This window comes from Scyliorhinus canicula, chromosome 7 (genome assembly GCF_902713615.1).
Source record: "Scyliorhinus canicula chromosome 7, sScyCan1.1, whole genome shotgun sequence".
In the NCBI taxonomy this organism is placed as follows: Eukaryota; Metazoa; Chordata; class Chondrichthyes; order Carcharhiniformes; family Scyliorhinidae; genus Scyliorhinus; species Scyliorhinus canicula.
Genome location: NC_052152.1, coordinates 210,002,735 through 210,025,268, shown reverse-complemented (window position 1 = coordinate 210,025,268; position 22,534 = coordinate 210,002,735). Strand labels below are relative to the sequence as shown.

The 22,534-nt window shown below is 57.7% G+C and overlaps 1 protein-coding gene across 1 annotated transcript in view; it reads left to right on the top strand.

Moving 5' to 3' along the window:
* mtss1 (MTSS I-BAR domain containing 1) overlaps positions 1-22,534 on the top strand; it is a 184,804-nt gene that overhangs the window by 122,875 nt on the left and 39,395 nt on the right. The window contains exons 8-9 of the mRNA XM_038802410.1: positions 15,020-15,177; positions 17,310-17,417. Of these exons, the coding sequence (XP_038658338.1) occupies positions 15,020-15,177; positions 17,310-17,417 (266 nt within the window). The remainder of the gene's footprint in view (positions 1-15,019; positions 15,178-17,309; positions 17,418-22,534) is intronic.

Genomic DNA, 22,534 nt, shown 5'->3' with positions numbered 1-22,534 from the left:
ATCACAAATACATGAAAGATCTGGATTGATTGGTTGATTTTTATTGTCACATGTACCAAAGTACGGTGAATAGTATCTGCGGCCAAGGGAACGTGCACAGTATGTACATAGTCAACAAAAGAATAATCAACAGAGAACATTGACAGATGGTACATCAACAAGATCTTCAGTCTTGGAGAAGGGTAACTGAATGAGGGAGAATGGGTCAAATTCAACCATGTGCAACAGTCACTGAGAAGATCTTCCCAGGAGCGATCAGCACAATGAAGAAAGGTCTGGAATAACATTGGAAACAAAACTCCGAGAATTGTTCTTGGAAACTGGGAGAGGGGGCTGTAGATTTGTTCCTGGTGAATAACCAGCGAGGGTCGGTGCTGATCCGATGGGCTGAATGGCCGTCTCCTGCACAGAAGGAATTCTGGGAAAGACTGAGAGTCCTTATTGTTCAGTGGATGGAGCAGAGATTAGAGAAGGGGTTGATGGGAATCGAGCAGTCACGTGCGTATGCCAATACAACTAGTGCGGCTAAATGGCCCTGAGCAAGTTGTTAATTCTCAGTTATTGTGAAGAGAGTGGGAAGTTCCTGGTTTGCCAGGTTGTGCTGACTAGGGGCTGACTGTGTCCACTTTATTACCCTGTGCAGGTGGCTTGAGACTGGTGAAACATATCCAATTACTGGTGGCTGGGTCTGTGCATGCACAAACACGGTGGAAACATGTGTCCTGACTGTGATGTGTGCACAGAAGCTGCTGGATGTCTGTGTTGGAATGTGGTTGTTATGGTAACAGATTAGCCTACTGCAAGCTCGTTAGCAGTGTCACTGTATCCCACGTACTCCCACCCTGCACAAAGGGTCCAGAATATTCCGAGGGTAAACTCGGCTCCTTGTTGGGAAGCTGCTCTGTCAGCAGTCAGACACGTGAGGCCTGTTTACCAGGCTGCTGGAGCAGGAGCCATCCTGTGATTTTTCACATGCTGCTGCTGAAAGAGACCAGAACAAATAAAAACCCAAATCTGATTTAACTGTGAGATTGAGCGACTTTCCATAATCCACAGACCAATGAAAGATCCAACATAATCACCTTGCTCCAAATTCCTGCCTGTTTTAAAGAACTATTGAGCGTGTGAATGATTAAACCATCGCTGCTCTTGATTTATAATCGGATTTAATCAGAAAGGCAGCTCCTGGAGCCTCACAGCTCTGCACACCCCCAGAACCTGTTTTCTTAAATGATTAAACCATTTCCAAGATTAACCTTGTTAATGAGTTGAATTTCACCAGCACCTTATCAGTTCTGTGACCATTGGGAAAATCCACATCGCAGTTTGGTTCCGCTCGAACCATTCACTACTGAGGGTGACAGGGTGAGGGAACAGAAACCCAAACTCAGTCCAAACAGCCTCTCGAGTACACAGGGAGTGCCGCACTGTCAGAGGGTCAGTACTGAGGGAGTGCCGCACCGTCAGAGGGTCAGCACTGAGGGAGTGCCGCACCGTCAGAGGGTCAGTACTGAGGGAGAGCCGCACTGTCAGAGGGTCAGTACTGAGGGAGTGCTGCACTGTCAGAGGGTCAGTACTGAGGGAGTGCTGCACTGTCAGAGGGTCAGTACTGAGGGAGTGCCGCTCTGTCAGAGGGTCAGTACTGAGGGAGTGCCGCACTGTCACAGGGACAGTACTGAGGGAGTGCTGCACTGTCAGAGGGTCAGTACTGAGGGAGTGCCGCACTGTCAGAGGGTCAGTACTGAGGGAGTGCAGCACTGTCAGAGGGTCAGTACTGAGGGAGTGCCGCACTGTCAGAGGGTCAGTACTGAGGGAGTGCTGCACTGTCAGAGGGTCAGCACTGAGGGAGTGCCGCACTGTCAGAGGGTCAGTACTGAGGGAGTGCTGCACTGTCAGAGGGTCAGTACTCAGGGAGTGCCGCACTGTCAGAGGGTCAGTACTGAGGGATTGCTGCACTGTCAGAGGGTCAGTACTGAGGGAGTGCCGCACTGTCAGGGATGATATTGTTTAGCCACCACGTGAAATAATAATAATAATAATTGCTTATTGTCACAAGTAGGCTTCAATGAAGTTACTGTGGAAAAACAGGGTAATGCCTCCTGACCTCGCTGATATTTGTCCTTCAACCGATTTGACTAAAACTTGTTTCTCTATTGCATTTTTGTGGTTTTATTGCTGTGTTCATTTACGTATTAGTCAGAGCTGTGGATAATGCATGAAGAATTTTCAGATGTGCCGGAGTGGTGTAAATGCCAGTCTACTCACAGGTCTCTGTAGCTGATTAATTCAGGATCTGTGCTTGTGATGGCTGGGCAGACACCAGACTGGGCAGACACCAGACTGGGCAGACACCAGACTGGGCAGTCCCCGCGCTGGGCAGACTGGGCAGTCCCCGCGCTGGGCAGACTGGGCAGACTCCGCGCTGGGCAGACTCCGCGCTGGGCAGACACCAGACTGGGCAGACTCCGCGCTGGGCAGACACCAGACTGGGCAGACTCCGCGCTGGGCAGACTGGGCAGACACCAGACTGGGCAGACTCCGCGCTGGGCAGACTGGGCAGACTCCGCGCTGGGCAGACTCCGCGCTGGGCAGACTGGGCAGTCCCCGCGCTGGGCAGACTGGGCAGTCCCCGCGCTGGGCAGTCCCCGCGCTGGGCAGACTCTGCGCTGGGCAGACTCTGCGCTGGGCAGACTCTGCGCTGGGCAGACTCCGCGCTGGGCAGACTGGGCAGACTCCGCGCTGGGCAGACTGGGCAGACACCAGACTGGGCAGACTCCGCGCTGGGCAGACTGGGCAGACTCCGCGCTGGGCAGTCCCCGCGCTGGGCAGACTCCGCGCTGGGCAGACTGGGCAGACTCCGCGCTGGGCAGACTGGGCAGACACCAGACTGGGCAGACTCCGCGCTGGGCAGACTGGGCAGACTCCGCGCTGGGCAGACACCAGACTGGGCAGACTCCGCGCTGGGCAGACTGGGCAGACTCCGCGCTGGGCAGTCCCCGCGCTGGGCAGACTCCGCGCTGGGCAGACTCCGCGCTGGGCAGACTCCGCGCTGGGCAGACTCCGCGCTGGGCAGACTGGGCAGTCCCCGCGCTGGGCAGACTCCGCGCTGGGCAGTCCCCGCGCTGGGCAGACTCCGCGCTGGGCAGACTCCGCGCTGGGCAGTCTCCGCCCTGGGCAGTCCCCGCGCTGGGCAGACTCCGCGCTGGGCAGTCCCCGCGCTGGGCAGACTCCGCGCTGGGCAGACTCCGCGCTGGGCAGACTGGGCAGACTCCGCGCTGGGCAGACTCCGCGCTGGGCAGGACTCCGCGCTGGGCAGTCCCCGCGCTGGGCAGACTCCGCGCTGGGCAGACTCCGCGCTGGGCAGTCCCCGCGCTGGGCAGACTCCGCGCTGGGCAGACTGCGCAGACTCCGCGCTGGGCAGTCCCCGCGCTGGGCAGACTCCGCGCTGGGCAGACTGGGCAGTCCCCGCGCTGGGCAGTCCCCGCGCTGGGCAGACTCCGCGCTGGGCAGACTCCGCGCTGGGCAGACTCCGCGCTGGGCAGTCCCCGCGCTGGGCAGACTCCGCGCTGGGCAGACTCCGCGCTGGGCAGACTCCGCGCTGGGCAGACTCCGCGCTGGGCAGTCCCCGCGCTGGGCAGACTCCGCGCTGGGCAGACTGGGCAGACTCCGCGCTGAGCAGTCCCCGCGCTGGGCAGACTCCGCGCTGGGCAGACTCCGCGCTGGGCAGACTCCGCGCTGGGCAGTCCCCGCGCTGGGCAGACTCCGCGCTGGGCAGACTGGGCAGACTCCGCGCTGGGCAGTCCCCGCGCTGGGCAGACTCCGCGCTGGGCAGACTCCGCGCTGGGCAGACTCCGCGCTGGGCAGTCCCCGCGCTGGGCAGACTCCGCGCTGGGCAGACTGGGCAGACTCCGCGCTGGGCAGACTGGGCAGACTCCGCGCTGGGCAGACTGGGCAGTCCCCGCGCTGGGCAGACTCCGCGCTGGGCAGACTGGGCAGTCCCCGCGCTGGGCAGACTCCGCGCTGGGCAGACTGGGCAGACTCCGCGCTGGGCAGACTGGGCAGTCCCCGCGCTGGGCAGACTGGGCAGACTCCGCGCTGGGCAGACTGGGCAGTCCCCGCGCTGGGCAGACTCCGCGCTGGGCAGACTCCGCGCTGGGCAGACTCCGCGCTGGGCAGACTGGGCAGTCCCCGCGCTGGGCAGACTCCGCGCTGGGCAGACTCCGCGCTGGGCAGTCTCCGCGCTGGGCAGACTCCGCGCTGGGCAGTCTCCGCGCTGGGCAGACTGGGCAGACTCCGCGCTGGGCAGACTCCGCACTGGGCAGTCCCCGCGCTGGGCAGTCCCCGCACTGGGCAGACTCCGCGCTGGGCAGTCCCCGCACTGGGCAGACTCCGCGCTGGGCAGTCCCCGCACTGGGCAGACTCCGCGCTGGGCAGTCCCCGCACTGGGCAGACTCCGCGCTGGGCAGACTGGGCAGTCCCCGCGCTGGGCAGACTGGGCAGTCCCCGCGCTGGGCAGACTCCGCGCTGGGCAGACTGGGCAGACCCCGCGCTGGGCAGACTGGGCAGTCCCCGCACTGGGCAGACTCCGCGCTGGGCAGACTGGGCAGTCCCCGCGCTGGGCAGACTGGGCAGTCCCCGCGCTGGGCAGACTCCGCGCTGGGCAGACTGGGCAGTCCCCGCGCTGGGCAGTCCCCGCGCTGGGCAGACTCCGCGCTGGGCAGACTGGGCAGACTCCGCGCTGGGCAGACTCCGCGCTGGGCAGACTCCGCGCTGGGCAGACCCCGCGCTGGGCAGACTCCGCGCTGGGCAGACTCCGCGCTGGGCAGACTCCGCGCTGGGCAGACTCCGCGCTGGGCAGACTCCGCGCTGGGCAGTCCCCGCGCTGGGCAGACTCCGCGCTGGGCAGACTGGGCAGACTCCGCGCTGGGCAGACTCCGCGCTGGGCAGACTCCGCGCTGGGCAGACTGGGCAGACCCCGCGCTGGGCAGACTCCGCGCTGGGCAGACCCCGCGCTGGGCAGTCCCCGCGCTGGGCAGACTGGGCAGACTGGGCAGACCGCGCGCTGGGCAGACCCCGCGCTGGGCAGTCCCCGCGCTGGGCAGACTCCGCGCTGGGCAGACTTCGCGCTGGGCAGACTCCGCGCTGGGCAGACTTCGCGCTGGGCAGACTCCGCGCTGGGCAGTCCCCGCGCTGGGCAGACTCCGCGCTGGGCAGTCCCCGCGCTGGGCAGACTGGGCAGACTCCGCGCTGGGCAGACTGGGCAGACTCCGCGCTGGGCAGTCCCCGCGCTGGGCAGACTGGGCAGTCCCCGCGCTGGGCAGACTGGGCAGACTCCGCGCTGGGCAGTCCCCGCGCTGGGCAGACTCCGCGCTGGGCAGACTCCGCGCTGGGCAGACTGGGCAGACTCCGCGCTGGGCAGACTGGGCAGACTCCGCGCTGGGCAGACTCCGCGCTGGGCAGACTCCGCGCTGGGCAGACTGGGCAGTCCCCGCGCTGGGCAGACTGGGCAGACTCCGCGCTGGGCAGACTGGGCAGACTCCGCGCTGGGCAGACTGGGCAGACTCCGCGCTGGGCAGACTCCGCGCTGGGCAGACTCCGCGCTGGGCAGACTGGGCAGACTCCGCGCTGGGCAGACTGGGCAGACTCCGCGCTGGGCAGACTCCGCGCTGGGCAGACCCCGCGCTGGGCAGACTGGGCAGTCCCCGCGCTGGGCAGACTCCGCGCTGGGCAGACTGGGCAGACTCCGCGCTGGGCAGACTCCGCGCTGGGCAGACCCCGCGCTGGGCAGACTGGGCAGTCCCCGCGCTGGGCAGACTCCGCGCTGGGCAGACTCCGCGCTGGGCAGACCCCGCGCTGGGCAGACTGCGCAGACTCCGCTTCGCAATGAGGCTTATCCCAATTCCCATTGGACATATTCCTGGAGATTTCACCACCTGACCTCCAAGCTCCCCACGCCCATGCTCCTACCACACCTTGCATTAATATAGCGCCTTTCACAACCACGGGACTTCCCAAAATGTTTGACAGGCACAGTGGAGTTCCTGTGTTGCCAAGGCTGCAATTTCAGAAAGACGACACTCAACCTGGGGCTGGTTTAGCTCACTGGGCTAAATCGCTGGCTTTTAAAGCAGACCAAGCAGGCCAGCAGCACGGTTCGATTCCCGTACCAGCCTCCCCGGACAGGCGCCGGAATGTGGCGACTAGGGGCTTTTCACTGTAACTTCATTGAAGCCTACTCGTGACAATTAGCGATTTTCATTTTTTCATTTTCCTTTCACCTGTTCCCAAAAACAGCAACTGATCACTGACCAGATAACTCTTCACATGTCTGATGTGTTGGGTATGCTGGGTCTGCGAGGACTGTGTTTACCAGAGCAGTGAGAGAGACAGGCTACCAACACTTATAGAAGTACAACTCTATTGTATTGAACTATGAGCTGTTAAACATGCTTGCTCTGTGGGTTGACACTAGGTTAAGTTGACTGGAGACCTGAGGTTAACCTGACCAGACTATCTTGCTGCCACATGATGGATATTCATGTTGCTGATCACGGGCTCTGACTGTCTCAGAGGCTGCATCCCGAGAGAGCGGGAAAACTAGTGCCCTCTGGCTTTATAGTGGCCGTGTCCTGTCTGGTGATTGGCTGCTGTGTTCTGTGTATTGATTGGCCATTCAGTGTATCAGTCAGTGTCTGTCTATGCACCATCATATACTTGTGTGTATATTATGACAATGTCGATTGAATGATTTCTATTGGCCAGGACACCGGGGGCCTCTTTCAAGTACTGACTGTGGAATATTTGACTTTGGTTTGAGAGGCCGGATGGGCTGATCGGAGAGAGAGTCAGTCAATCGCCGTCCAGGATGAATTGTGAGAGAGGGCGATGGGCCTCCGGTCCTTGACAGTGTTTTATTCTGAGAATCCCGAGCAGATATCACCTTAAACAACGTGGTATTCCCGGAGGGATGAGCGGGACAACCTTCGGAGGGAGCAAACATTGAGGTGCAGGCCATCAATTTGGAGGCCCCTCAGATAATTGCAGCTGGACAAGAAGCAGTGAGTGTGTCACACTGCCTCACACTTCCAGCTCTCACATTGCCTCACACTGCCTCACACTGCCTCACACCCTCTGTCTGACAACAGTCTATTCCAGCTCTCACATTGCCTCACACTGCCTCACACTGCCTCACATTGCCTCACACTGCCTCTCACACTGCCTCACACTGCCTCACACTGCCTCACATTGCCTCACACTGCCTCTCACACTGCCTCACACTGCCTCACACTGCCTCACACCCTCTGTCTGACAACAGTCATATTCCAGCTCTCACATTGCATTTCTCTTTGTTGAGTGTGTTGCGTTAGTGAGTACAGAGGTAAACTGCACTTCCTAAGATCCACAAAGTGTGACGCAATCCAGAACATTGTAACCATGGCGAAGGATTCATAATTAATCACTGAAACCATTAACCGTGCCTTTCCCAGAAACATCACACTCCAGCCGTTCCCTGTCCCTTAATAAAATGTTACTGCTCCCCGACCTCACTGATCCACACACAGGCCCTACACCTGATGGGTCTGACTCCGTCTCCAAGACCTGGATATTAATTAGAATGGGTGATTTTGGGGAGAGTGGAGTCAAGAGGACCCGGAGAGTGAGTTTCATCAGCCCCGCGTGGTGGGGTTTGGGTGCCAGCCGGCAGAATGTTGGGTGCTGGCAGCTTTCCCCGTCTAGAAGTCAACCTGATTCAGCAGGATTACCTTCCAATCAGCGAGCAGGAGGACGTAGGAACAGATAGAGCCAAACTCCAGCCCTAGGTATGGTCCAGTTCTGAATCCAAAGAGATTTCCTGCCCCTTGGGCCTTTGTATGATGGGGTGTGGGAGCCTGGGGCCGCACTGTCAGAGGGTCAGTACTGAGGGAGTGCCGCACTGTCAGAGGGTCAGTACTGAGGGAGTGCTGCACTGTCAGAGGGTCAGTACTGAGGGAGTGCCGCACTGTCAGAGGGTCAGTACTGAGGGAGTGCTGCACTGTCAGAGGGTCAGTACTGAGGGAGTGCCGCACTGTCAGAGGGTCAGTACTGAGGGAGTGCTGCACTGTCAGAGGGTCAGTACTGAGGGAGTGCCGCACTGTCAGAGGGTCAGTACTGAGGGAGATGCCGCACTGTCAGAGGGTCAGTACTGAGGGAGTGCTGCACTGTCAGAGGGTCAGTACTGAGGGAGAGCCGCACTGTCAGAGGGTCAGTACTGAGGGAGTGCTGCACTGTCAGAGGGTCAGTACTGAGGGAGCGCCGCACTGTCAGAGGGTCAGTACTGAGGGAGTGCCGCACTGTCAGAGGGTCAGTACTGAGGGAGTGCCGCACTGTCAGAGGGTCAGTACTGAGGGAATGCTACACTGTCAGAGGGTCAGTACTGAGGGAGTGCCGCACTGTCAGAGGGTCAGTACTGAGGGAGTGCTGCACTGTCAGTGGGTCAGTACTGAGGGAGTGCCGCACTGTCAGAGGGTCAGTACTGGGGGAGTGCTGCACTGTCAGAGGGTCAGTACTGAGGGAGTGCCGCACTGTCAGAGGGTCAGTACTGAGGGAGTGCTGCACTGTCAGGGGTCAGTACTGAGGGAGCGCCGCACTGTCAGAGGGTCAGTACTGAGGGAGCGCCGCACTGTCAGAGGGTCAGTACTGAGGGAGTGCCGCACTGTCAGAGGGTCAGTACTGAGGGAGCACTGCACTGTCAGAGGGTCAGTACTGAGGGAGTGCCGCACTGTCAGAGGGTCCGTACTGAGGGAGGGCCGCACTGTCAGAGGGTCAGTACTGAGGGAGTGCTGCACTGTCAGAGGGTCAGTACTGAGGGAGTGCCTGCACTGTCAGAGGGTCAGTACTGAGGGAGTGCCGCACTGTCAGAGTGTCAGTACTGAGGGAGCACTGCACTGTCAGAGGGTCAGTACTGAGGGAGTGCCGCACTGTCAGAGGGTCAGTACTGAGGGAGTGCGGCACTGTCAGAGGGTCAGTACTGAGGGAGTGCCGCACTGTCAGAGGGTCAGTGCTGAGGGAGTGCTGCACTGTCAGAGGGTCAGTACTGAGGGAGTGCTGCACTGTCAGAGGGTCAGTACTGAGGGAGTGCTGCACTGTCAGAGGGTCAGTACTGAGGGAGTGCCTGCACTGTCAGAGGGTCAGTACTGAGGGAGTGCCGCACTGTCAGAGGGTCAGTACTGAGGGAGTGCCGCACTGTCAGAGGGTCAGTACTGAGGGAGTGCCGCACTGTCAGAGGGTCAGTACTGAGGGAGTGCCGCACTGTCAGAGGGTCAGTACTGAGGGAGCGCCTGACTGTCAGAGGGTCAGTACTGAGGGAGTGCTGCACTGTCAGAGGGTCAGTACTGAGGGAGTGCCGCACTGTCAGAGGGTCAGTACTGAGGGAGTGCCTGCACTGTCAGAGGGTCAGTACTGAGGGAGTGCTGCACTGTCAGAGGGTCAGTACTGAGGGAGTGCTGCACTGTCAGAGGGTCAGTACTGAGGGAGCCCGCACTGTCAGAGGGTCAGTACTGAGGGAGTGCCGCACTGTCAGAGGGTCAGTACTGAGGGAGCGCTGCACTGTCAGAGGGTCAGTGCTGAGGGAGTGCTGCACTGTCAGAGGGTCAGTACTGAGGGAGTGCTGCACTGTCAGAGGGTCAGTACTGAGGGAGTGCTGCACTGTCAGAGGGTCAGTGCTGAGGGAGCGCTGCACTGTCAGAGGGTCAGTACTGAGGGAGCGCTGCACTGTCAGAGGGTCAGTACTGAGGGAGTGCTGCACTGTCAGAGGGTCAGTACTGAGGGAGTGCCGCACTGTCAGAGGGTCAGTACTGAGGGAGTGCCGCACTGTCAGAGGGTCAGTACTGAGGGAGTGCTGCACTGTCAGAGGGTCAGTACGGAGGGAGTGCCGCACTGTCAGAGGGTCAGTACTGAGGGAGTGCCGCACTGTCAGAGGGTCAGTACTGAGGGAGTGCCGCACTGTCACAGGGTCAGTACTGGGGGAGTGCCACACTGTCAGAGGGTCAGTACTGAGGGAGTGCTGCACTGTCAGAGGGTCAGTACTGAGGGAGTGCCGCACTGTCAGAGGGTCAGTACTGAGGGAGTGCTGCACTGTCAGAGGGTCAGTACTGAGGGAGTGCCGCACTGTCAGAGGGTCAGTACTGAGGGAGTGCTGCACTGTCAGAGGGTCAGTACTGAGGGAGTGCTGCACTGTCAGAGGGTCAGTACTGAGGGAGTGCCGCAGTGTCAGAGGGTCAGTACTGAGGGAGTGCCGCAGTGTCAGAGGGTCAGTACTGAGGGAGTGCCGCACTGTCAGAGGGTCAGTACTGAGGGAGTGCCGCACTGTCAGAGGGTCAGTACTGAGGGAGTGCCGCACTGTCAGAGGGTCAGTACTGAGGGAGTGCCGCACTGTCAGAGGGTCAGTACTGAGGGAGTGCCGCACTGTCAGAGGGTCAGTACTGAGGGAGTGCTGCATTTTTATATGTTGCACAGGAGGAGCTGTGTTCCATTCAGCCCCAATTTACTGCTCTGACATTGAATTAGATGATGTCTTGTCTATATTTTAACTGGCTGACATTGCTCCATAGTCCCACCATATCCTTTTCCAACTAAACTCCTGAATCTCCATCGTGAAATTTTCAGTTGAATCCCAATATTCACAGCTCCTTTGGGAAAGTCCGGATTCCCAGAGCCCTTCATGTGGCAAAGTGCTTTCCTATGGTGCCCCTGAATGCGCTGGTTTGCCCTGCAGATCCTGCCCCCTACCCTGGCCTACTCCCCACCACCCTGGCCTCCTCCCCACCCCCACCACAGGAAAGGGTTTCTCTCTGTCGATCCTGGCAAATCTTTTAATCATCTTACACCCCTCGATTAGACCCCCCTTTAATCTTCTCTACTGGACGGAACTCGAGTCTGGTCTGAGCAAACTCTGAGCCCAACCCGTCCAGACTCAGTCTCTCTTCCTGAGGTTCCAAGGCCACAACTAACCCCACTTACTCCAGAATGGGGGGTCTGGGCTGGGCTGAGCTGGTCTGGCCTGAGCTAGGCTAGGCTGGGCCGGGCTAGGCTGGGCTGGACTGGGCTGGGCTGGGCTGGGCTGGGCTGGGCCGGGCTGGGCTGGGCTGGGCTGGGCTGTGCTGGGAAGGGCAGAGCTGGCTGGGCTGGGCTGAGCTGGTCTGGGCTGGGCTGAGCTGGGCTGGGCTGGGCTGGGCTGAGCTGGGAAGGGCAGAGCTGGGCAGGGCAGAGCTGGGCAGGGCAGAGCTGGGCTGGGCTGGGCTGGGATGGGCTGGGCCGGGCTGGGCCGGGCCGGGCTGGGCCGGGCCGGGCTGGGCTGGGCTGGGCTGGGCTGGGCCGAGCTGGGCTGGGCTGTGCTGGAGGGCAGAGCTGGGCTGGGCTGGGCTGAGCTGGGCTGGGCTGGGCTGGGCTGGGCTGGGCCGGGCTGGCCGGGCTGGGCTGAGCTGGGCTGGGCTGAGCTGGGCTGGGAAGGGCTGGGCTGAGCTGGGAAGGGCTGAGCTGGGCTGGGCCGGGCTGGGCTGAGCTGGGAAGGGCAGAGCTGGGCTGGGCTGGGCTGGGCTGAGCTGGGAAGGGCTGAGCTGGGCTGGGCTGAGCTGGGAAGGGCTGAGCTGGGCTGGGCCGGGCTGGGGCTGGGAAGGGCTGAGCTGGGCTGGGCCGGGCTGGGCTGGGAAGGGCTGAGCTGGGAAGGGCTGGGCTGGGCTGGGCCGGGCTGGGAAGGGCTGAGCTGGGAAGGGCTGGGCTGGGCTGGGAAGGGCTGGGCTGGGCTGGGCTGGGAAGGGCTGGGCTGGGCTGGGCCGGGCTGGGAAGGGCTGGGCCGGGCTGGGCCGGGCTGGGAAGGCTGGGCTGGGCTGTGCTGGGCTGGGCCGGGCTGGGAAGGGCTGAGCTGGGCTGGGCCGGGCTGGGAAGGGCCGGGCCGGGCTGGGAAGGGCTGAGCTGGGCTGGGCCGGGCTGGGAAGGGCTGAGCTGGGCTGGGCCGGGCTGGGAAGGGCCGGGCTGGGCTGGGCTGGGCTGGAAGGGCTGGGCTGGGCTGGGCTGTGCGGGAAGGGCTGGGCCGGGCTGGGCCGGGCTGGGAAGGGCTGGGCTGGGCTGGGCCGGGCTGGGAAGGGCTGAGCTGGGCTGGGCTGGGCTGGGCTGGGCCGGGCTGGGAAGGGCAGAGCTGGGCCGGGCTGGGCCGGGCTGGGCCGGGCTGGGCTGGGCTGGGCTGGGCCGGGCTGGGCCGGGCTGAGCCGGGCTGAGCTGGGCTGGGCTGGGCTGGGAAGGGCTGGGCCGGGCTGGGCTGGGCTGGGCTGGGAAGGGCTGAGCTGGGCCGGGCTGGGCCGGGCTGGGCCGGGCTGGGCTGGGCTGGGCTGGGCCGGGCTGGGCCGGGCTGAGCTGAGCTGGGCTGGGCTGTGAAGGGCTGGGCTGGGCTGGGCCGGGCCGGGCTGGGCTGGGCCGGGCTGGGCTGGGCCGGGCCGGGCTGGGCCGGGCCGGGCTGGGCTGGGCTGGGCTGGGCTGGGCCGGGCTGAGCTGAGCTGGGCTGGGCTGTGAAGGGCTGGGGTGGGCCGGGCCGGGCTGAGCTGGGAAGGGCTGGGCCGGGCTGTGCTGACTAACTGAAGCATCATTTTCTCACCTCTTTGATTTGATGTTATTTATTTATTATTGTCACATGTGCTGGTATACAGTGAAAAGTATCCTTTCTTCAGACACTTTGAGATAACGGCCAAAGCAGAATGACAATATTTGCTGTGGACCTGGTGGTGTTGGCGTGATGGTGATGAGTCAGTTAATCGTTGTGTTAAGTGAGAGAAAAACCTTCTGCTTTGAGATGAGCTGTGTTGTTTTTTGGAATTCGGTTTGGTTTCTGCGGCTGGGCTTTCACTGCCACCCAGTGGTCGGGCCGGTGTTGTGCAGCCGCTGCGCGAGTAACCAGCTCAGCTTCTACACACAAAACAAAAGGTGGCGATCTTTCAGATTTCCAGAATGGGTCACAGAAATCTGGATTCCACGGAGAAAGAGACTATGCTCAAATAATTGAAGGTACTGACCAGGTTGACTCGGGTCTGTTTTAGCACAGTGGGCTAAACAGCTGGCTTGTAATGCCAGCAGCGTGGGTTCAATTCCCGTACCAGCCTCCCCGAACAGGCGCCGGAATGTGGTGACTAGGGGCTTTTCACAGTAACTTCATTCAAGCCTACTCGTGACAATAAGTGATTATTATTATTGTTACCTGCCAGGTTCCGCATGGACGTGAGTTGAGTGATTCACGCCAGTGGGACTGGCCAAAAACGGACAGTCACTCGGCCCATCGGGGCCCGGAGAATCAGCCTAGATTATATTTAGATTAATTCTTGAGATGTGAGCACCATGGGCAAGGCTGGCAGCTATTGTCCAACCCTCCCCTCCAGAAGGTGGGGGTGCGTCACTTCCTCAAATAGCTGCAGCCCCCATGTGGTGACGATCGTCTGAGTGCTGTTCAGAAGTCGTTACAACATAGGAACAGGCCATTCGGCCCACAAACTCTGTGCTGATCTTTATGCTCCACGCAAGCCTCCCCTTGACCCTGTTTATTTCAGCCCATCACCATATCCTTCAGTTTTATCCAGCTTCCTCTTAACTGTCTCTTCTCTATTCATCCCACCCCACTCGCAGTCGGGGCGAGTTCCACAATCTCACTTCCCTCTGGGTAAGGAGGTTTCACCTGAATTCCATATCCAGTTTATTAGTGACTGTCTTGTGTATGGCCTATAATGCTGATCTCTCCTATACGTTGAAACTTCTCTACGTTTATCCTATCAAACCTTTACATGATTTTGAAGATATTTTTGGTGGCACAGTGGTTAGCACTGCTGCCTCACGGCGCCAGGGTCCCAGGTTCGATTCCGGCCCTGGGTCACTGTCTGTGCGGAGTCTGCACATCCTCCCCGTGTCTGCGTGGGTTTCCTCCGGGTGCTCCGGTTTCTTCCCACAGTCCAAAGATGTGCAGGTTAGGTGGATTGGCCATGCTAAATTGCCCCTTCCTCTTTCAGAGGATCGATGCAGGCTCGATGGGCTGAATGGCCTCCTATTCTATGGTCTTCAGTTTTTTCTTTTGCAGATTAATGAGCATAGGCGACAGTTTTTCTGATAGTTGTAACCTCTCAGCCTGCGACCATCCATGTGACTTTTTATTTTGCTCCTTCTCCAATGTCTGCAAAAGATTATTCTAACGTGGAGACCACAACTCTCAGGTCGGGAGTTCCAGATTTTTGACCAAAAGTAGAAACTAAAGAGCCAGAATGGGCCTCAACCCATCATCTGCTAACCTGGAGATAAGAGTGGCGGTAACACTGGTTATAGGTGAGGGAGTGGGGGCAGTGCCAAGCGGGGGTCCACAGTACCGGGGGAGGGGGGCAGTGCTGGGCCCAGGGGGGCAGTGCCGGGCCCAGGGGGGTGGGGGGCAGTGCCAAGCGGGGGTCCACAGTGCCGGGGCGGGGGGGCAGTGCCGGGCCCAGGGGGGTGGGGGGCAGTGCCGGGCCTAGGGGGGTGGGGGGCAGTGCCAAGCGGGGGTCCACAGTACCGGGGGAGGGGGGCAGTGCTGGGCCCAGTGGGGCAGTGCCGGGCCCAGGGGGGTGGGGGGCAGTGCCGGGCCCAGGGGGGTGGGGGGCAGTGCCGGGCCCAGGGGGGTGGGGGGCAGTGCCGGGCCCAGGGGGGTGGGGGGGCAGTGTCGGGCGGGGATCCACAGTGCAGGGGGAGGGGGGCAGTGCCGAGCGGGGGTCCACAGTGCTGGGCCCAGGGGGAGGGGGTGGGTACACACCATAATGATGTATCTTCATGCACCAGATTCGGTGTTTTAGGTTTTGTTGCTGATGATGTGGTTCGATACTGTGCTGTATCTGGGGCAGCTCCTGGGGCAGGTTTGCTGACTGGTATCTCGTGCTGTATCTGGGGCAGCTCCTGGGGCAGGTTTGCTGACTGGTATCTCGTGCTGTATCTGGGGCAGCTCCTGGGGCAGGTTTGCTGACTGGTATCTCGTGCTGTGTTACAGGGAAGGAGGATGTGAGGCTACAATTGGACACAGCTTTACAGGATGTCAATGACAAGTATGTCCTGCTGGAGGAGACGGAGAAGCAAGCTGTGGTACGTGCTCTCATCGAGGAACGCAGTCGCTTCTGTACGTTTGTCACTCACCTGCGACCTGTGCTGGTAAGTCAGACACCGGGGAGGGTGGGGGTGGGGGGGGTTCTCTCTCTCTCTCTCTCTCTCTCTCTCTCTCCCCCCCCCCCCCCCCCCCCCCATACCCAATGACCCGAGTGTCAATCAAGAATCGATCTAATTCAGCCTTTAAAATATTCAATACCTCAACCTCCACTGGTCTCTGAGAAAGAGAATTCCACAAACAATTGGGGATTCTCTGCCGGCGGGATTCTCCGTTTTGCCGGCAGCCCAGGGGTCCGCAGCCTCCCTGATGTGTCTCAGTGTCCGCAGCCTCCCTGATGTGTCTCAGTGTCCGCAGCCTCCCTGATGTGTCTCAGTGTCCGCAGCCTCCCTGATGTGTCTCAGTGTCCGCAGCCTCCCTGATGTGTCTCAGTGTCCGCAGCCTCCCTGATGTGTCTCAGTGTCCGCAGCCTCCCTGATGTGTCTCAGTGTCCGCAGCCTCCCTGATGTGTCTCAGTGTCCGCAGCCTCCCTGATGTGTCTCAGTGTCCGCAGCCTCCCTGATGTGTCTCAGTGTCCGCAGCCTCCCTGGTGTGTCTCAGTGTCCGCAGCCTCCCTGATGTGTCTCAGTGTCGGCAGCTCAGCCTCCCTGATGTGTCTCAGTGTCCGCAGCTCAGCCTCCCTGATGTGTCTCAGTGTCGGCAGCTCAGCCTCCCTGATGTGTCTCAGTGTCGGAAGCTCAGCTTCCCTGATGTGTCTCAGTGTCCGCAGCCTCCCTGATGTGTCTCAGTGTCCGCAGCTCAGCCTCCCTCAGCTGAAGCTTCGAGAGTTGCAGAATCTCACAGGGGATCCATCAGCTCCCACAAACTGCAGCCACAACACATCACCTACCCTGCCACCTTTAATAGGGTTTTTATTAACAAATTATTTTCTTAATTCAATGAATACGTCTACTATTGTTTGTGCTTATATTCTTATTATTTAATAAAGGTTCTACTTCCCGATTCAAAATCCACAGTTTAGATAAAGTGAATGAAAAGCACACGGCATCCAATCAGCAACCAGGTTCCCTGTGATGTCACAGCTTAGCTTTTATTTCCAAATGTAGCTTCTGATTGGATCTCCCTCCCCACCCCCCAAATATCTCGCTGATTAATAACCCCCTCCCCCCCCAAAACTCTCGCTGATTAATAACCCCCTCCCCCGCGATATCTCTCTGATTAATAACCCCCTCTCCCCCCCAAAACTCTCGCTGATTAATAACCCCCTCCCCCCCGATATCTCTCTGATTAATAACCCCCTCTCCCCCCCAAAACTCTCACTGATTAATAACCCCCTCCCCCCCGATATCTCTCTGATTAATAACCCCCCCGATATCTCGCTGATTAATAGCCCCCCCTGATATCTCTCTGATTAATAACCCCCCCGATATCTCGCTGATTAATAACCCCCCCGATATCTCTCTGATTAATAACCCCCTCCCCCCGATATCTCTCTGATTAATAACCCCCCCGATATCTCGCTGATTAATAACCCCCCCCTGATATCTCTCTGATTAATAACCCCCTCCCCCCGATATCTCGCTGATTAATAACCCCCCCTGATATCTCTCTGATTAATAACCCCCTCCCCCCGATATCTCGCTGATTAATAACCCCCCTGATATCTCGCTGATTAATAACCCCCTCCCCCCCAAAAAATCTCGCTGATTAATAGCCCCCCCCTCCGATATCTCTCTGATTAATAAATCCCCTCCCCCTCTGTCCCTCCGGTACCTCGCCATTTATAGCCCCCCTGCCCCACGCCCCGACTCTGAACTCAGATTTCTATTCCCTTTGATGTGAAGAAATTCTTCCTGCATTCATCACTAAAAGGCTTGGCTGAAATTTTAAGGCTCAGGACCTTTTCCCCACCAGAGGAAATAATTTCTCTCTGTCAACCGCATCAAATCCTTTAACCATCCTCAGCCCCTCCATCAGGCCACCTTCTTTTCAGCAAATATCGGCCCAGTGAGTAAAGTGGGTCAGGACTCCAATCACAGACAGGAATGGAGCTGCTTCTGATGTGAAGGTTCCTGGGTCCTTGTGAAATAGTCTCACTATCTGATGGATCAGCTTTAGTTCACAAATATATGCAGCCGACTGTTAATATTGAAAGTATTGATTTCTCTTCTCCACACAGGGTGAGGAGATTGGAATGCTCGGAGAGGTTACACACTTACAAACTATTTTAGAAGACTTGGCAAACCTGACGGCTGAACCTCAGAAATTGCCTCCTGTGAGTGAGCAGGTGAGTGGCTTTTGGCACCTTTTCAGCAACTTTCCCCCCCCCCCCAGCATCGAGAAGGTAAATCCCCAAGCCCCGTTGGCCATGGTCAGCTGGGGGCTTTGCTCTGCGACTGCAAGAGGCTTCACTCAGAGTCCCTCTCTCCACCACCCCCTCACTTTGTGAAACTGCTCAGCCTCAGATCCACCCCGGGATCCTGCTGTGCCAAGGGGCGATCCCGCCTCACCGTCCCAGGATTGAAGCTTCTCAGCTGGATGCAATTCTGACTCCCTTACCCCTGAAATTAAATCTTGAAATATCGACAGAAGGGCGCCCCAACCTGGCTACAGCACCAACAACAACAATTTGCATTTATATAGCACCTTCAAGGTGCTTCACAGTAATAGTATTGAAGAAAATGTGACAGTGAGACAAACAAGGACATATTGGGGCAGGGGAGGTGGGTAGTGAGGGTACAGGGTAGTGAGGGGCAGGGTAGTGAGGGTACAGGGTAGTGAGAGTACAGGGTAGTGAGGGTACAGGGTAGTGAGAGTACAGGGTAGTGAGGGTACAGGGTAGTGAGGGTGCAGGGTAGTGAGGGTACAGGGTAGTGAGGGGCAGGGTAGTGAGGGTACAGGATAGTGAGGGTACAGGGTAGTGAGGGGCAGGGTAGTGAGGGTACAGGGTAGTGAGGGTACAGGGTAGTGAGGGGCAGGGTAGTGAGGGTACAGGGTAGTGAGAGTACAGGGTAGTGAGGGTACAGGGAAGTGAGAGTACAGGGTAGTGAGGGTACAGGGTAGTGAGGGGCAGGGTAGTGAGGGTACAGGGTAGTGAGAGTACAGGGTAGTCAGGGTACAGGGTAGTGAGAGTACAGGGTAGTGAGGGTACAGGGAAGTGAGAGTACAGGGTAGTGAGGGTACAGGGTAGTGAGGGTACAGGGTAGTGAGGGGCAGGGTAGTGAGGGTACAGGGTAGTGAGAGTACAGGGTAGTCAGGGTACAGGGTAGTGAGAGTACAGGGTAGTGAGGGTACAGGGTAGTGAGGGTACAGGGTAGTGAGGGGCAGGGTAGTGAGGGTACAGGGAAGTGAGAGTACACGGTAGTGAGGGTACAGGGTAGTGAGGGTACAGGGTAGTGAGGGTACAGGGTAGTGAGGGTACAGGGTAGTGAGGGTACAGGGTAGTGAGGGTACAGGGTAGTGAGGGGCAGGGTAGTGAGGGTACAGGGTAGTGAGGGGCAGGGTAGTGAGGGTACAGGGAAGTGAGAGTACAGGGTAGTGAGGGTACAGGGTAGTGAGGGTACAGGGTAGTGAGGGTACAGGGTAGTGAGAGTACAGGGTAGTGAGGGTACAGGGTAGTGAGGGGCAGGGTAGTGAGGGTACAGGGTAGTGAGGGTACAGGGTAGTGAGGGTACAGGGTAGTGAGGGTACAGGGTAGTGAGGGGCAGGGTAGTGAGGGTACAGGGTAGTGAGGGTACAGGGTAGTGAGGGTACAGGGTTGGGAGAGTACAGGGTAGTGACGGTACAGGGTAGTGAGGGTACAGGGTAGTGAGGGTACAGGGTAGTGAGGGTACAGGGTAATGAGAGTACAGGGTAGTGAGGGTACAGGGTAGTGAGGGTACAGGGTAGTGAGGGTACAGGGTAGTGACGGTACAGGGTAGTGAGGGTACAGGGTAGTGAGGGTACAGGGTAGTGAGGGTACAGGGTAGTGAGGGTACAGGGTAGTGAGGGTACAGGGTAGTGACGGTACAGGGTAGTGAGGGTACAGGGTAGTGAGAGTACAGGGTAGTGAGAGTACAGGGTAGTGAGGGTACAGGGTAGTGAGGGTACAGGGTAATGAGAGTACAGGGTAGTGAGGGGCAGGGTAGTGAGGATACAGGGTAGTGAGGGTACAGGGTAGTGAGGGTACAGGGTAGTGAGGGTACAGGGTAGTGAGGGTACAGGGTAGTGAGGGTACAGGGTAGTGAGTGTACAGGGTAGTGAGGGTACAGGGTAGTGAGGGTACAGGGTAGTGAGGGTACAGGGTAGTGAGGATACAGGGTAGTGAGAGTACAGGGTAGTGAGGGTACAGGGTAGTGAGAGTACAGGGTAGTGAGGGTACAGGGTAGTGAGGGGCAGGGTAGTGAGGGTACAGGGTAGTGAGGGGCAGGGTAGTGAGGGTACAGGGTAGTGAGGGGCAGGGTAGTGAGGGTACAGGGTAGTGAGGGTACAGGGTAGTGAGGGTACAGGGTAGTGAGGGTACAGGGTAGTGAGACTACAGGGTAGTGAGAGTACAGGGTAGTGAGTGTACAGGGTAGTGAGGATACAGGGTAGTGAGGGTACAGGGTAGTGAGAGTACAGGGTAGTGAGGGTACAGGGTAGTGAGGGTACAGGGTAGTGAGGGTACAGGGTAGTGAGAGTACAGGGTAGTGAGTGTACAGGGTAGTGAGGGTACAGGGTAGTGAGGGTACAGGGTAGTGAGGGTACAGGGTAGTGAGAGTACAGGGTAGTGAGGGTACAGGGTAGTGAGGGTACAGGGTAGTGAGGGTACAGGGTAGTGAGGGTACAGGGTAGTGAGAGTACAGGGTAGTGAGGGTACAGGGTAGTGAGGGTACAGGGTAGTGAGGGTACAGGGTAGTGAGAGTACAGGGTAGTGAGTGTACAGGGTAGTGAGGGGCAGGGTAGTGAGGGGCATGGTCATGGAGGGATTTGAAAACCAGGATGAAAAGTTTAAACTCGGGGGCGTCACACAGTGACTCACGTTTGTTTGGATGCCTCGTGGGCACAGTAATGATCCTGTTACAGAGTAATAATCCAGGGAACGTGATTTCAAATCCCAATGGGACAATTTTGGGAATTTTGCATTAATTTCACAAATGTGGAAATTAAGAGCTAGTCTCAGTGGCAGTGATGACATAGCTGTTCGATTGTTAAAACTCCAATTGGTTCATTAATATCCTTTCAAGGAAAAAACCCTGCCGTCCAGATCCATTCTGAGTCTTCATGTGATTCCCGATCTTCACCACCAGACTGCCCTCTGAAATGGGCCAGCAAGCCTCCCAGTTGATTCAGGGAGAGCTACCATCACATTCTCCAGTCATGAGGGATGAGCAATAAACATGGGTCGAGCCAGTTACCAACCCATCCCCGGAATGAGTTTTTAAAATTGAGGTCAACACGATTTGACTTGCTGCACTTGGGGTAAATTCCTGACTTGAGGGAATGCTCCCAAATAAATAAATGATTTTTAAAAGTTTGTGTTAGTTCAAATCTTCTTCAGAGTGTAACGGAACGTTTATCACAGCCAATAATAAAACGGAGCAACTAGTTTGAAACATACTGGGCTGGTCACGCAACAGATTTCAATTTATTACATAAGAACTAGGAGCAGGAGTAGGCCATCTGGCCCCTCGAGCCTGCTCCGCCATTCAATGAGATCATGGCTGATCTTTTGTGGACTCAGCTCCACTTTCCGGCCCGAACACCATAACCCTTAATCCCTTTATTCTTCAAAAAACTATCTATCTTTACCTTAAAAACATTTAATGAAGGAGCCTCAACTGCTTCACTGGGCAAGGAATTCCATAGATTCACAAGCCTTTGGGTGAAGAAGTTCCTCCTAAACTCAGTCCTAAATCTACTTCCCCTTATTTTGAGGCTATGTCCCCTAGTTCTGCTTTCACCCGCCAGTGGAAACAACCTGCCCGCATCTATCCTATCTATTCCCTTCATAATTTTAAATGTTTCGATAAGATCCCCCCTCATCCTTCTAAATTCCAACGAGTACAGTCCCAGTCTACTCAACCTCTCCTCATAATCCAATCCCTTCAGCTCTGGGATTAACCTAGTGAATCTCCTCTGCACACCCTCCAGTGCCAGTACGTCCTTTCTCAAGGAGACCAAAACTGTACACAGTACTCCAGCTGTGGCCTCACCAGCACCCTATATAACTGCAACATAACCTCCATGTGCGGACCAACGGGTGGGTGTGTTCGTGGTCATCTTCAGCCTCTCCCTACTTCGTTCCAAGGATCCCAACTTCTTTAAGAAGATCACCATCGTACCAGTGCCAAAGAAGAACCAGGCAACGTGCCTCAATGACTATCGTCCGGTGGCCTTGACATCGATCATTATGAAGTGCTCGAGAGGTTGGTCATGAGACACATTAACTCCATACTCCCAGGATGCCTAGATCCACTGCAATTCGCATACCGCCACAACTGGTCCACAGCAGACACCATCTCCCTGGCCCTACACTCATCCCTGGAGCATCTCGACAGCAAGGACTCCTACATCTGACTCCTACTTATTGACTACAGCTTCGCCTTCAGCACCATAATCCCAGCCAAGCTCATATCAAAGCTCCAAAACCTAGGACTTGACTCCTCACTCTGCAACTAGATCCTCGACTTTGTGACCCACAGACCATAATCAGTAAGAATGAACAACAACACCTCCTCCACAATAGTCCTCAATACCGGTGCCCCGCAAGGCTGCGTACTTAGCCGCCTACTATACTCCCTATAGACACACGGTAGCATGGCAAAATTTGGCTCCAACTCCATCGGATCTCGAACAGCAATGGGTCAGAGTACAGGGGGGAGGTGGAGGACCTGGTGGAGTGGTGTAACAACAACAATCCCTCCCTCAATGTCAGCAAAACTAAAGAGCTGGTCATTGACTTCAGGAAGCAAAATACTGTACACACCCCTGTCAGCATCAACGGAGCCGAGGTGGAGATGGTTAGCAGCTTCAAATTCCTAGGTGTTGCACATCAGCAACAATCTGTCCTGGCCCACCCATGTCGACACTACCACCAAGAAAGCACAACAGTGCCTATACTTCCTCAGGAAGCTAAGGAAATTCAGCATGTCCACAGTGACTCTTACCAACTTTTTCAGATGCACTATAGAGAGCATCTTATCGGGCAGCATCACAGCCTGGTATGGCAACTGCTCGGCCCAGGACCGCAAGAAACTTCAGAGAGTCGTGACTACCGCCCAGTCCATCACACAAACCTGCCTCCCATCCATTGACTCTGTCTACACCTCACGTTGCCGGGGGAAAGTGGGCAGCATAATCAAAGCCCCCTCCCACCCGACTTATTCACTCTTCCAACTTCTTCCATCGGGCAGGAGATAGAAAAGTCCGAGGACTAACAGACTC